Raw genomic sequence first — 15417 nt, forward strand, 5'->3', positions numbered from 1 at the left:
AAACCGTGGTCGAGGATCCACGTTGACTTTGCGGCCCATTCCTGTTTTTGGTTGTTGTGGATGCTTATTAAAAATGGATTGAATGTGTAATAATGTCTGTAAGCATGTTCCCACTGCCACATCGAAAACCTACGAGCCATGTTTGCCACACATGGCCTGCCCGATGTCCTTGTCAGTGACAATGGGCCATACTTCACCAGTGCTGAATTCAAGGAATTCATGACCCGCAATAGGATCAAGCACATCACATCTGTCCCGTTCAAGCCCACATTCAATGGTCAGGCAGAATGTGCAGTCCAGACCATCAAGCAAAGCTTGAAATGCGTGTTGGAAGGTTCCCTGCAAACCCGCCTCACCCGAGTCCTGCTCAGCTACTGCACCAGACCCCACTCGCTCACCGGGGTTCCTCCAGCCGAGCTGCTCATGAAAAGGGCGCTCAAAACAAGGCTCTCTCTTGTCCACCCTGATCTCCATGATCACATCGAAGACAGGTGGCATCAATAAAACATGTACCATGATCGTGCAAACTTGTCACGTGATATTGAATCAATGACCCTGTATTTGTACTCAGTTATGGATATGGTCCCAAATGGCTTGCTGGCACTGTCATAGCCAAAGAAGAGATTAGGGTGTTTCAGGTCAAACTTGCCAATGGACTAATATTCAAAAAGGCTTTGGATCAAACCAAACTGTGATTCACAAACAGCCACGAGCAACCCGATGAGGACTCCAACTTCGACCCTCCAACATACACACAAGTGGCAACCGACATCACGGTTGACCACGAAACTGAACTCACCATCCCCAGCAGCCCAGCAAGGCCAGCTGTCCAGCTGTCCAGCAGCCCAGCGAAGAACCAACCAACTCACTCACACCCGCATTTCTACCGAGTCTATCGACAAGGGAGCGAAAAACCCCAAATCGTCTCACCCTGTAAATAAGAGTACTATTAACTTTGGGAGGGAGTGATGTCATGTATGCAACCCCAGGCAACCTGTATAATACTGCCACCAGAGGGCTTACCTGTTGGATCCCAGCATCCCTTTGGAGCACTGTATATATGCTGGCCTCCCACACTGTACCAACACTCTGGAGTCTGAATAAAGGAGCTAAGGTCACACTTACTCATTGTCTACAGTACTCAGTTGAATTACTTTATTATGAGCATAACACCACCGATCTCTGAGCTCTCTTCCTGTTGGTTCCCAGGGCAATCAATTAACACTCGCCAACATTATGCTGCCAGATTAAGTTGACGGGCGCAGAGGAAGTAATAAATTAAGGCCGTGAATTTGAGTTAAGAAATAAAATTAGAGAAGCATAAATAAATAAATGAGGAGAGGCAATATAAACTAAAGGGTACAATCCTAAAGGGGGTGCATGAACAGTGAGAACTGTGGGTTTACGCGCACAAATCGCTGAAGGTGGCAGAAAAGGTTGAGAAAGCAGTTAAAAAACTTACAGGATCCTGGGCAGACAAAAGCAAGGAGGTTATGATGAACCTTAGTAAAACACTGGTTCAGCCTCAACTGGAGCAGTGTGTCCAATTCTGGTCACCGCACATTATGATGTGAAGGCCTTAGAGAGGGTGCAGAAAAGATTTACAAGAATGATTCATGAGATGAGGGACTTCAGTTACGTGGATAGACTGGAGAAGCTGGGGTTGTTCTTCTTTGAGCAGAGAAGGTTGAGAGCAGAATTGATAGAGGTGTTCAAAATCATGAGGGATCCAGACAGATTAGATAGAGTGGTTGCAGGGTGGCCAAGACTGAGAATTAAACATACAGGGGTATCTGACGATTCGGAAAGATAGACAAGAAGGGAAAGGAGGTGGGGTAGCTCTGTTAATAAAGGATAATATCAGGGCAGTTGTGAGAGACGATATTGGCTCTAATGAACAAAATGTTGAATCATTGTGGGTGGAGATTAGAGATAATAAGGGGGAAAAGTTTATAGGCCCCCAAATAATAACTTCACGTTGGGGCGGACAATAATCAAGGGAATAATCGAGGCATGTGAAAAAGGAATGGCAGTAATCATGGGGGATTTTAACCTACATATCGATTGGTCAAATCAAATCGCACAGGGTAGCCTTGAGGAGGAATTCATAGAATGCATACGGGATTGTTTCTTAGAACAGTATGTTACAGAACCTACAAGGGAGCAAGCTATCTTGGATGTGCTCCTGTGTAATGAGACAGGAATAATAAACGATCTCCAAGTAAAAGATCCTTTCGGAATGAGTGATCACAGTATGGTTGAATTTGTAATACAGATTGAGGGTGAGGAAGTAGTGTCTCAAACGAGCGTACATAAGAACATAAGAATTAGGGACAGGAGTAGGCCATCTAGCCCCTCGAGCCTGCTCCGCGATTCAAAAAGATCATGGCTGATCTGGCCGTGGACTCAGCTCCACTTACCCGCCCCCTCCCCAAAACCCTTAATTCCCTTATTGGTTAACAATCTATCTATCTGTGATTTGAATACATTCAATGAACTAGCCTCAACTGCTTCCTTGGGCAGGGAATCCCACAGATTCACAACCTTCTGGGAGAAGAAATTCCTTCTCAACTCGGTTTTAAATTGGCTCCCTCGTATTTTGAGGCTGTGCCCCCCTAGTTCTAGTCTCCCCTACCAGTGGAAACAACCTCTCTGCCTCTATCTTGTCTATCCCTTTCATTATTTTTAAATGTTTCTATAAAATCACCCCTCATCCTTCTGAACTCCAACGAGTAAAGACCCACTCTACTCAATCTATCATCATAAGGTAACCCCCTCCTCTCCGGAATCAGCCGAGTGAATCATCTCTGTACCCCCTCAAATGCTAGTATATCCTTCCTTAAGTAAGGTGACCAAAACTGCACGCAGTACTCCAGGTGCGGCCTCACCAATACCCTGTACAGTTGCAGCAGGACCTCCCTGCTTTTGTACTCCATCCCTCTCACAATGAAGGCCAACATTCCATTCGCCTTCCTGATTACCTGCTGCACCTGCAAACTAACTTTTTTTTGGGATTCATGCACAAGGAGCCCCTGTTTTATTATTGCCCCTGTTTTATTATTTAAAGGGGCTGCTCCTGAAATTCTGGCTGCACTTCAGTCCCACACTCCTGATCTTTGGGCACCCTGTGCGGAGGGGAGCGGGTAGGTCCGAGGGTCTCCTCGTAGGACTGCTCCTGAGCACGGCCAAGTGTGCCATCAGCCGGTCCAGGCAGCGGGCGGTCGAGGGGGTCGTTCAACCTGACTGCCTGCCTCTCTTCTGCGCGTACATCCGTGCCAGGGTGTCCTTGGAGATGGAGCACGCGGTGTCCACCGGTACGCTCGCGGCCTTCCGCGAGAGGTGGGCACTGGAGGGACTGGAGTGCATCATCACGCCCGGCAACCAAATTTTTATTTGATTTTATATTTTAAAGTTTAATTTGTTTTAATTGCCGGTGTTTTTAGTGTCCCCCTCCCCTTTTATAGGGGGCACTTGGAGAAAAAAATATGATTTTAGTGCCCAAAAAAAAACTTTAAAAAAAAACAAACAAAAAAAATACAAAAAACAAAAAAAAAGGGCCTTGTAAATGTTTGGTGCGTCCCCCAGATCGGGGGGCCACGATTTAATGTTTTTGTTTCCCCCAAAAGAGTTCATGCACAAGGACCCCCAGGTCCCTCTGCACCGCAGCATGTTGTAATTTCTACCCATTCAAATAATATTCGCTTTTACGGTTTTTTTCCCCAAGGTGGATGACCTCACATTTTCCGACATTGTATTCCATCTGCCAAACCTTAGCCCATTCGCTTAACCTATCTAAATCTCTTTGCAGCCTCTCTGTGTCCTCCACACAACCAGCTTTCCCACTAATCTTTGTGTCATCTGCAAATTTTATTACACTACATTCTGTCCCCTCTTCCAGGTCAATTATGTATATTGTAAGCAGTTGTGGTCCCAGCACCGATCCCTGTGGCACACCACTAACCACTGATTTCCAACCCGAAAAGGACCCATTTATCCCGACTCTCTGTTTTCTGTTAGCCAGCCAATTCTCTATCCATGCTAATGCATTTCCTCTGATTCCACGTACCTTTATCTTCAGCAGTAACCTTTTGTGTGGCACCTTATCGAATACCTTTTGGAAATCTAAATACATCACATCCATCGGTACACCTCTATCCACCATGCTCATTATATCCTCAAAGAATTCCAGTAAATTAGTTAAACATGATTTCTCCTTCATGAATCCATGTTGCGTCTGCTTGATTGCACTATTCCTATCTAGATGTCCTGCTGTTTCTTCCTTAATGATAGCTTCAAGCATTTTCCCCACTACAAATGTTAAACTAACCAGCCTTTTGTCTGCCCCCTTTTTTAAACAGAGGCGTTACATTAGCTGCTTTCCAATCCGCTGGTACCACCCCAGACTCCAGAGAATTTTGGTAGATTATAACGAATGCATCTGCTATAACTTCTGCCATCTCATTTAATACCCTGGGATGCATTTCATCAGGACCAGGGGACTTGTCTACCTTGAGTCCCATTAGCCTGTCCAGCACTACCTCCCTAGCGACAGTGATTGTCTCAAGGTCCTCCCTTCCCACATTCCTGTGACCAGCAATTTTTGGCATGGTTTTTGTGTCTTCCACTGTGATGACCGAAGCAAAATAATTGTTTAAGTTCTCAGCCATCTCCACATTTCCCATTATTAAATCCCCCTTCTCATCTTCTAAGGGACCAACATTTACTTTAGTCACTCTCTTCCGTTTTATATATCGGTAAAAGCTTTTACTATCTGTTTTTATGTTTTGCGCAAGTTTACTTTCGTAATCTATCTTTCCTTTCTTTATTGCTTTCTTAGTCATTCTTTGCTGTTGTTTAAAAATTTCCCAATCTTCTAGTTTCCCACTAACCTTGGCCACCTTATACGCATTGGTTTTTAATTTCTTCTAAACTCCAGTGAATAAAGGCCCAGTCGATCCAGTCTCTCCTCATATGTCAGTCCTGCCATCCCGGGAATCAGTCTGGTGAACCTTCGCTGCACTCCCTCAATAGCAAGAACGTCCTTCCTCAGATTAGGAACCAAAACTGAACACAATATTCCAGGTGAGGCCTCACTAAGGCCCTGTACAACTGCAGTAAGACCTCCCTGCTCCTGTACTCAAATCCGCTAGATATGAACGCCCACATACCATTTGCCTTCTTCACCATCTGCTGTACCGCACGCCAACTTTCAATGGCTGATGTACCATGATACCCAGGTCTCGTTGTAATTCCCCTTTCCTAATCTGCCGCCATTTAGATAATATTCTGCCTTCATATTTTTTCCACCAAAGTGGATAAGCTCACATTTATCCACATTATACTGCATCTGCAATGAGTTTGCCCACTCACCTAACCTGTCCAAGTCACCCTGCAGCCTCTTAACGTCCTCCTCACAGCTCACACCGCCACCCAGCTTAGTGTCATCTGCAAACTTGGAGATAGTACACTCAATTCCTTCACATAAATCATTAATGTATATTGTAAATAGCTGGGGTCCCAGCACTGAACCATTCCACTAGTCACTGCCTGCCATTCTGAAAAGGACCCGTTTATCCCGACTCTCTCCTTCCTGTCTGCCAACCAGTTCTCTATCCACGTCAGTACATTACCCCCAATACCATGTGCTTTGATTTTGCAAACCAATCTCTTGTGTGGGACCTTGTCAAAAGCCTTTTGAAAGTCCAAATACACCGCATCCACTATCCTGAAAAAATTCTAGAAGATTTGTCAAGCATGATTTCCCTTTCATAAATCCATGCTGACTTGAACTGATCCTGTCACTGCTTTCCAAATGCGCTGTTATTTCATCTTTAATAATTGATTCCAACATTTTTCCCACTACTGATGTCAGGCTAACTGATCTATAATTACTCGTTTTCTCTCTCCCTCCTTTTTAAAAAAGTGCCGTTACATTAGCAACCCTCCAGCCAATATGAACTGATCTAGAGTCGATAGACGGTTGGAAAATGATCACCAATGCATCCACTATTTCTAGGGCCATTTCCTTAAGTACTCTGGGATGCAGACGATCAGGCCCCGGGAATTTATCGGCCTTCAATCCCATCAATTTCCCTAACACAATTTCCCGCCTAATAAGGATTTCCTTCAGCTCCTCCTTCTCACTAGAACCTCGGTCCACTCATATTTCCGGAAGGTTATTGGTGTCTTTCTTCGTGAAGACAGAACCAAAGTATTTGTTCAACTGGTCTGCCATTTCTTTGTTCCCCATTATAAATTCACCTGAATCTGACTGCAAGGGACCTACGTTTGTCTTCACTAATCTTTTTCTCTTCACATATCTATAGAAGCTTTTGCAGCCGGTTTTTATGTTCCCAGCAAGCTTCCTCTCAAACTCTATTTTCCGCCTCCTAATTAAACCCTTTGTTCTCCTCTGCTGAATTATAAAATTCTCCCAGTCCTCAGATTTGCTGTTTTATCTGACCAGTTGATATGCCTCTTCCTTGGATTGAACACTATACTTAATTTACCTTGTTAGCCACGGTTGAGCCACTTTCCCCGTTTTATTTTTACTCCAGACAGGGATGTACAATTGTTGAAGTTCATCCATGTGATCTTTAAATGTTTGCCATTGCCAAGCCACCGTCAACCCTTTAAGTCTCATTCACCAGTCTATTCTAGCCAATTCATGTCTCATACCATCGAAGTTACCTTTCCTAAGTTCAGGACCCTAGTCTCTGAATTAACAGTGTCACTCTCCATCTTAATGAAGAATTCTACCATATTATGGTCACTCTTCCTCAAAGGGCCTCGCAAATAAGAGTGCTAATTAGTCCTTTGTTATTACACATCATCCAGTCTAGGATGGACAGCCCTCTAATTGGTTCCTCGACATATTGGTCTCGAAAACCATCCGTAAAAGACTCCAGGAAATCCTCTTCCACCGCATTGTTACCAGTTTGGTTAGCCCAATCAATATGCAGATTAAAGTCGCCCATGATAACTGCTGTATCTTTGTTGCACGCATCCCTAATTTCTTATTTGATGCTGTCCCCAACCTCAATACTATTGTTTGGTGGTTTGTACATAATTCCCACTAGGGTTTTCTGCCCTTTGGTATTCCATAGCTCCACCCATACTGATTCCACATCATCCAAGCTAATGTCCTTCCTTACTATTGCACGAATTTCCTCTTTAACCAGCAACGCCACCCCACCTCCTTTTCCATTCTGTCTATCCTTCCTGAATGTTGAATACCCCTGGATGTTGAGTTCCCAGCCTTGGTCACCCTGGAGCCATGTCTCTGTGATGCTAATTACATCATATCCGTTAACAGCTATCTGTGCAGTTAATTCCTCCAGCTTATTACGAATACTCCTCGCATTGAGGCACAGAGCCTTCAGGTTTGTCTATTTAACACACTTTGCCCCTTTAGAATTTTGCTGTAATGTGGCCCTTTTTGCTTTTTGTCTTGGGTTTCTCTGCCCTCACTTTTACTTTTTTTCTTTCTACTTCTGCATTCTACTCTGGTTCATCTACACTCACTAATTCCTGGTATTGTTGTTGATGTACAAAATTCTAAATAAATGACACTGCACTGTGAACAGCACTTAATTACAATTGTTGACATTTACAATGGGTTTGCTTCTGCCCCCATTCTACTTCCCTCTGTCTCCCTGCATAGGTTCCCATCCCCCTGCCATATTAGTCTAACCCCTCCCCAACAGCATGAGCAAACACTCCCCCGAGGACATTGGTTCCGGTCCCTCCCATGTGCAGATCAATTGTACTGGTCCCACCTCCCCCAGAACTGGTTCCAATATCCCAGGAATTTGAATCCCTCCCTTCTGCACCACTGCTCAAGCCATGTATTCATCTGAGCTATCCTGTGCTTCCTACTCTGACTAGCACGTGGCATTGATAGCAATCCTGAGATTAATACCTTTGATGTCCTACTTTTTAATTTAGCTCCTAGCTCCACAAATTCGTCTTGTAGGACCTTAAACAGAACAAGTCTGGGGGTTGATATGATAGAAGGCAAACTAGGTGAGAAGTGATATAAGTTAGATTAAGAAAAAGCACTAAAATGGAACATCACTTGGTCTCCTGTGATCACGGAGCAATCAAATATTCGAAACACTGTGTTTGAAACACAGATAATTTATTCAATATTTAGACAGGGTTTTAAATTCCAGCTCAGGTATAGGGGTTATTAAGTTCATCAGAAACGAACAAGAGCTGCCAGAATGAACATGGTACAGTGCCCAGTGAAATCACAGTAAATCCTGTTCTATTCACAAATGTAGCCTTTCTCCTCAACCCATTTAAAACTGAGATGAGGAGGAATTTCTTTTCTCAGAGGGTTGTAAATCTGTGGAATTCTCTGCCCTAGAGAGCAGTGGAGGCTGGTTCATTGAATATATTTAAGGCGGAGATGGACAAATTTTTGAGCGATAAGGGAGTAAAGGGCTCTGGGGAGCGGGCAGGGAAGTGGAGCTGACTCTATGATCAGATCAGCCATGATCTTATTGAATGGGGAGCAGGCCCAGGGGTCCGGGTGGCCCACTCCTGCTCCTATTTCTCATGGTCTTATGTACTCAGCATGCCCCGCGGGGAAGAATGTGCTGCACCCAGACTACAGGAGCTCAGTGCGCAGGCGCGGGTCCTGGGGGGGCGGGGGAGGGGCTTTGGAGCATTTGTGGTGCGGGTAATGGCGGAGGCAGTATGTTTTGGGTTGGTTCCTCAGAAGTGTCCTTTTCATCGGTACAGAGCGGAGTAATGAACCAGCGGGGAGCCGGGGAGGCTTCATAAACAACCGGTGCCCGCCGCAAGCCCGAAATAATAACCGGAATATCGGCGGTTGCAGCTTCGGGGCTTTCTCCCGGCCACAGGCCCAGGCTAACGGCGGACATATTTGTGCAGGAAGTCAGGTTCAACGGTCTGCCATCTATATTCAGTGAGTAGCAAAGCGCATGCGCGGCCATGTTGGTGCAGGAACAATGTGAATGATGTCAGTGTCTGGAACTGAACCCAGCCAGAGTCAGCACCTACAGGGGAGGGGAACCAGTGAGTGTGGAACTGAACCCAGCCAGAGTCAGTACCTTCAGGGGAGGGGAACCTGTGAGTGTAGAACTGAACTGAGCCAGAGTCAGCACCTTCAGGGGAGGGGAACCAGTGAGTGTAGAACTGAACCCAGCCAGAATCGATGGTGAAAACTGGGAGTGGAGGGGAAACTGTCGAGAACATAAGAAATAGGAGCAGGTGTAGGCCATTTGGCCCCTTGAGCCTGCTCCCCATTCAATAAGATAATTGCTGATCCGATCATGGATTAGGTTCCAATTCCCCGTCCGCTCCCCATAACCTTTTACTCCCTTATCGCTCAAAAATGTGCCTATCTTCACCTTAATTATGTGTAACTCTCCATCTTAATAAAGAATTCTACCATATTATGGTCACTCATCCCTAAGGGGCCTCGCATAACAAGATTGCTAATTAGTCCTCTCTCATTACACATCACCCAGTCTAGGATGGCCAGCCCTCTAGTTGGTTCCTCGACATATTGGTCTAGAAAACGATCTCTAATACACACCAGGACATCCTCCTCCACAGCATTGCTACCAGTTTGGTTAGCCCAATCAATATGTAGATTAAAATCGCCCATGATAACTGTTGTACCTTTATTGCACGCATCCCTAATTTCTTAATTGATGCTGTCCCCAACCTCACTACTACTGTTTGGTGGTCTGTACATAATTCCCACTCGCGTTTTCTGCCCTTTGATATTCCGTAGCTCCATCCATACTGATTCCACATCATCCAAGCTAATGTCCTTCCTTACTATTGCATTAATTTCCTCTTTAACCAGCAATGCCACCCCACCTCCTTTTCCATTCTGTCTATCCTTCCTGAATGTTGAATACCCCTGGATGGTGAGTTCCAAGCCTTGGTCCCCCTGGAGCCATGTCTCCGTGATGCCAATTACATCATATCCGTTAACAGCTATCTGTGCAGTTAATTCGTCCACCTTATTCCGAATACTCCTCGCATTGAGGCACAGAGCCTTCAGGCTTGTGTTTTTAACACACTTTGCCCCTTTAGAATTTTGCTGTAATTTGGCCCTACACTTTAACCATCCTACACTTTAATCTATTTTCCCAGTCCACTTTTGCCCAATCTGCCCTCATACCTATGTAGTCTCCATCATTTAAGCTTAGAACTCTGGTTTGAGATCCAAATTTCTCGCTCTCCATCTGAATTTAAAATTCAACCACGCTATGATCACTCATTCCAAGGGGCTCCTTTATTCGGAGATTGTTTATTAATCCTATCTCATTACACAGGACCAGATCTAAGATAGCCAGCACTTCAGAGGAGGAGAGAGAGAGGAAACCAGTTATTGTAGAACTGAACCCAGTCAGAGTCAGCACCATCAGGGGAGGAGAGAGAGGGGAACCAGTGAGTGTAGAACTGAACCCAGCCAGAGTCAGCATCTTCAGGAGAGGTGAGGAACCAGTGAGTGTGGAACTGAACCCAGCCAGAGTCAGAACCTTCAGGGGCGGAGAGAGAAAGGAACGTGTGATTGAAGAACTGAACCCAGCCAGAGTCAGCACCATCAGGGGAGCAGAGAGTGGGAAACGTGTGATTGAAGAACTGGACCCAGCCAGAGTCAGCACCATCAAGGGAGCAGAGAGTGGTGAACATTTCATTGAAGAACTGAACCCAGCCAGAGTCAGCACCATCAGGGGAGGAGAGAGAGGGGAACCAGTGAGTGTAGAACTGAACCCAGCCAGAATCACCACCATCAGGGGAGGGAGAGGGAGGGGAACCAGTGAGTGTAGAACTGAACCCAGCCAGAGTCAGCACCATCAGGGGAGGGGAGGAAGGGGAACCAGTGAGTGTACAACTGAACCCAGCCAGAGTCTGCATAAGAACATAAGAAGAAGTAGGTCATACGGCCCCTCGAGTCTGCTCCACCATTTAATACGATCATGGTTGAGCCGATCATGGACTCAGGTCCACTTCTCTCTCTGCTCCCCATAACCCCTTATTCCCTTATCGATTAAGAAATTGTCTATCTCTGTCTTAAATTTATTCAATGAGCCAGCTTCCACAGCTCTCTGAGGCAGCAAATTGCACAGATTTACAACCCTTTGAGGGACGACATTCCTCCTCATCTCAGTTTTAAATGGGCGGCCCCTTACTCTAAGATTATGCCCTCTAGTTCTAGTCTCCCCTATCAGTGGAAACACCCTCTCTGCATCCACCTTGTCAAGCTCCCTCATAATCTTATACGTTTCTATAAAATCACCTCTCATTCGTCTGAATTCCAATGAGTAGAGGCCCAACCTTCTCAACCTTTCCTCATAAGTCAACCCCCTCATCTCCGGAATCAACCTTGTGAACCTTCTCTGAACTGCCTCCAAAGCAAGTATATCCTTTCTTAGATATGGAAACCAAAACTGTATGCAGTATTCTAGGTGTGGCCTCACCAATACCCCGTATAACTGTAGCAAGACATCCCTGCTTTTATACAACATCTCCTTTGCAATAAAGGCCAAGATTCCATTGGCCTTCCTGTTCACTTGCTGTACCTGCATACTTACCTTTTGTGTTTCATGCAGCAGGACTCCCCAGGTCCCGCTGTACTGCAAATTTTTCTCCATTTAAATAATAACATGCTCTTCGAATTTTTTTCTGCCAAAGTGCATAACCTCACACTTTCCAACATTATACTCCATCTGCCAAATTTTTGCCCACTCACTTAGCCTGTCTATGTCATTTTGCAGGTTTTTTGTGTCCTCCTCGCACATTACATTTCCTCCCATCTTGGCTACATTACACTCGATCCCTTCATCCAATTCATTAATCTAGATTATAAACAGTTGGGGGCCCAACACTGATTCCTGCAGCACCCCACTAGTTACTGATTGCCAAACCGAGAATTTATCCCGAATCTCTGTTTTCTGTTCGTTAACCAATCCTATCCATGCGAATATATTACCCCCAACCCCGTGAACTATTATCTTGTGCGGTAACCTTTTATGTGGCACCTTGTCAAATACCTCTGGAAGTCCAAATACACCACATCCACTGGTTCCTCTTCATTCACCTTGTTCCTCAAAGCCAGAGTCAGCACTTTTAGGGGAAGAGAGGGAGGGAAACCAGTGAATGTGGAACTGGGCCCAGCCATAGTCAGCACCTTCAGGGGTGGAGAGGGAGAGGAACCAGTGAGTGTAGAACTGAACCCAGCCAGAGTCAGCACCTTCAGGGGTGGAGAGGGAGGGGAACCAGTGAGTGTAGAACTGAACCCAGCCAGAATTGGTGGTGAAAACTGGGAGGGGAGGAGAAACAGTCTAGAAATGTGCGATGGGTTTGGATTTCAGCACAGCAGGAGGGACAATGTGTGGTATAGGGATTTACAGCTTTGGAAGAACAAGAGAGGAAAGAATGTTCCATGGAAACTAGTTGTGTCTATCCTGAATTTCTGTCTTGTACTGACAGTGATGAGTTTTATTATCTCCTTTTACAGAATATTAGAAGGGGAGATTTTCACACAGGAAACACAAACCAAACATCACGTCAAGATCTGACGGAGTCAATCGATTCATCAGGACCTGAATATCATCGGCCTTTGAAAGTGGAAGGAGAAATATTTGTCTGTTCTGTCTGTGGGAAAAGATTTCAAACATCAGTGTGTCTGGAAAAGCACCGAGACACACACACCTGAGTGAGTGTTCCAGTGCACTGCCTGTGGAAAGAGCTTTAACCAATTAAACAGCCTGAAAAATCATCGCACCATTCACAGCGCGAAGAAACTGTAAACGTGTTGTGTGCGTGCGTGAGGCTTCAACCCATCGTCCAACCATGGAGAGTCACAAGGATACCCGCACCATGGAGAAACCATGGAAATGTGGTGACTGTGGGAAGGTATTCAGATCACCATCTAAGCTGGAAATTCATCGACGCAGTCACACTGGGGAGAGGCCGTTCACCTGCTCAGAGTGTGGGAAGGGATACACTGGGTCATCCCAACTTATAGCTCATCGGCGAGTTCACACCGGGGAGAGACCGTTCACCTGCTCTGAGTGTGGGAAGGGATTCATTTATTCATCCATCCTGCAGATACACCAGCGAGTTCACACTGAGGAGAGGCCATTCACCTGCTCTGAGTGTGGGAAGGGATTTACTCAGTCATCCTACCTGCTGAAACACCAGCGAGTTCACACTGGGGAGAGGCCATTCACCTGCTCAGAGTGTGGGAAGGGATTCATTCGGTCATCCACCCTGCTGACACACCAGCGAGTTCACACTGGGAAGAGGCCGTTCATCTGCTCAGAGTGTGGGAAGGGATTCATTCAGTCATCCACCCTGCTGGCACACCAGCGAGTTCACACTGGGGAGAGGCCATTCACCTGCTCAGAGTGTGGGAAGGGATTCACTCGGTCATACTCCCTGCTGATACACATGCGACTTCACACCGGGGAGAGGCCATTCACCTGCTCTGAATGTGGGAAGGGATTCACATGTTCAGCCGACCTGCTGAGACACCAGCGAGTTCACACTGGGGAGAGGCCATTCACCTGCTCTGAGTGTGGGAAAGGATTCACTCGGTCATCCCACCTGCTGACACACCAGCGAGTTCACAAGTGACTGCAGGGGTTGGTATCTGCTGTTATTACTGCTGTTAATCACATCCTGACTGAACCATGTTCATTCTGACAGTTGGGGTTTGTTTCTGCTGATGTTAATAACCCTATAACTGGGCTGGACTTTAATATTCTGGATATATTGCTGATTGTGTTCTCGGGGCTGCAGTGTCCATTTAAGAAACATGGTGTGTTATCTTTCCCCTTAATTCAGCAACTCTCAACAAAAAGTTAGTTTGCAATAAAATTGTGAACTTTTACTTTAATCCTAAATTGATCTTTGGTACAAAATCTGCAATAGTGTGTGAAAGTTTCTACTGAATAAAATGTCCAATTAGAAAGAGCTTACTGACAATTTTTACTGACTTGCACATTACACACAGTGGCCCCGCCATTATCCACCAGAAAGAAGGGGAATGGGAATTGGTGGGGAATCCGTGTCCCCAAATGTTGCCCCTCCCGTCTGGTGCAGCAATCCCCTCGGCATGGGAATAGAGACAAGTCCAGACTAAAACTGTGCGCAGTATTCCAGGTGTGGTTTTACCAATGCCCTGTACAGGTGTAGCAGGACTTCCCTACTTTCATACTCCATCCCCCTTGCAATAAAGGCCAGCATTGCATTTGCCTTCCTGATTACTTGCTGTATTTGCATGCTAACTTTTTGAGTTTCATGTCGAAGAACCTCCAGATTCCTCTGTACTACAGCATTTTGCAATAGTCCCCATTTCAATAATTTTGTTTTTTCTTTTTCCTACCAAAGGGGATAACCTGACATTTTACCACATGGTCCATCTGCCAGATTTTTGCCCGTTATAGAAACATAGAAAATAGATGCAGGAGTAGGCCATTCGGCCCTTCGAGCCTGCACCACCATTCAATTCTTTCTCCCCATACCCCTTGATCCCTTTAGCTGTAAGAGCCACATCTAACTCCCTTTTGAATATATCTAACGAACTGGCCTGAACAACTTTCTGTGGTAGAGAATTCCACAGGTTCACAATTCTCTGAGTGAAGAAGTTTCTCCTCATCTCAGTCTTAATTGGCTTACCCCTTAGACTGTGAGACCTGGTTCTGGACTTCCCCAACATCCGGAACATTCTTCCTGCATCTAACCCGTCCAATCCTGTCAGAATTTTATGTTTCTATGAGATCCACTCTTATTCTTCTAAATTCCAGTGAATATAAGCCGAGTTGATCCAGTCTTTCTTCATATGTTAGTCCTGCCATCCCAGGAATCAGTCTGGTGAACCTTCGCTGCACTCCCTCAATAGCAAGAATGTCCATCCTCAGATTAGGAGACCAAAACTGTACACAATATTCAAGTTGTGGCCTCACCAAGGCCCTGTTCAACTGCAGTAAGACTTCCCTGCTATACTCAAATCCTCTCGCTATGAAGGTCAACATGCCACTTGCCGCCTTAACTGCCTGCTGTACCTGCATGCCAACATTTAATGACTGATGTACCATGACACCCAGATCTCGATGTACCTCCCCTTTTCCTAATCTGTCACCATTCAGATAATATTCTGCCTTCATGTTTTTGCCACCAAAGTGGATAACCTCACATTTATCTACATCATACTGCATCTGCCATGCATTTGCCCACTCATGCAACCTGTCCAAGCCACCCTGCAGCCTCTTAGCATCCTCCTCACAGCTCACGCTGCCACCCAGGTTAGTGTCATCTGCAAACTTGGAGAGATTACATTCAATTCCTTCGTCTAAATCATTAATGTATATTGTAAATAGCTGAGGTCCCAGCACTGAACCTTGCGGTAACCCACTAGTCACT

General features: G+C 45.6%; 2 protein-coding genes and 1 pseudogene across 10 annotated transcripts in view; 1 reads left to right on the top strand and 2 right to left on the bottom strand.

Annotated features, from left to right (window-relative positions):
* LOC139247117 (zinc finger protein 432-like) overlaps positions 1 to 13966 on the top strand; it is a 420986-nt gene extending 407020 nt beyond the window's left edge. For 6 of the 9 annotated variants that reach the window (XM_070871536.1, XM_070871531.1, XM_070871533.1 and 3 more), the window contains 2 exons: positions 8749 to 8935; positions 12509 to 13966. In XM_070871536.1, coding sequence (XP_070727637.1) covers positions 12844 to 13629 — 786 coding nt within the window. In that variant the 5' untranslated portion in view covers positions 8749 to 8935; positions 12509 to 12843 and the 3' untranslated portion in view covers positions 13630 to 13966. The remainder of the gene's footprint in view (positions 1 to 8748; positions 8936 to 12508) is intronic. The other 3 variants (XM_070871537.1, XM_070871538.1, XM_070871539.1) reach the window with 1 other exon arrangement.
* Positions 1 to 15417, bottom strand: part of LOC139247122 (nuclear factor 7, ovary-like) — a 640289-nt gene that overhangs the window by 601786 nt on the left and 23086 nt on the right. The window lies entirely within an intron of this gene.
* Positions 1 to 15417, bottom strand: part of LOC139247112 (zinc finger protein 432-like) — a 521915-nt pseudogene that overhangs the window by 464577 nt on the left and 41921 nt on the right.

This window comes from Pristiophorus japonicus, unplaced genomic scaffold (genome assembly GCF_044704955.1).
Source record: "Pristiophorus japonicus isolate sPriJap1 unplaced genomic scaffold, sPriJap1.hap1 HAP1_SCAFFOLD_258, whole genome shotgun sequence".
NCBI classification, from domain to species: Eukaryota; Metazoa; Chordata; class Chondrichthyes; family Pristiophoridae; genus Pristiophorus; species Pristiophorus japonicus.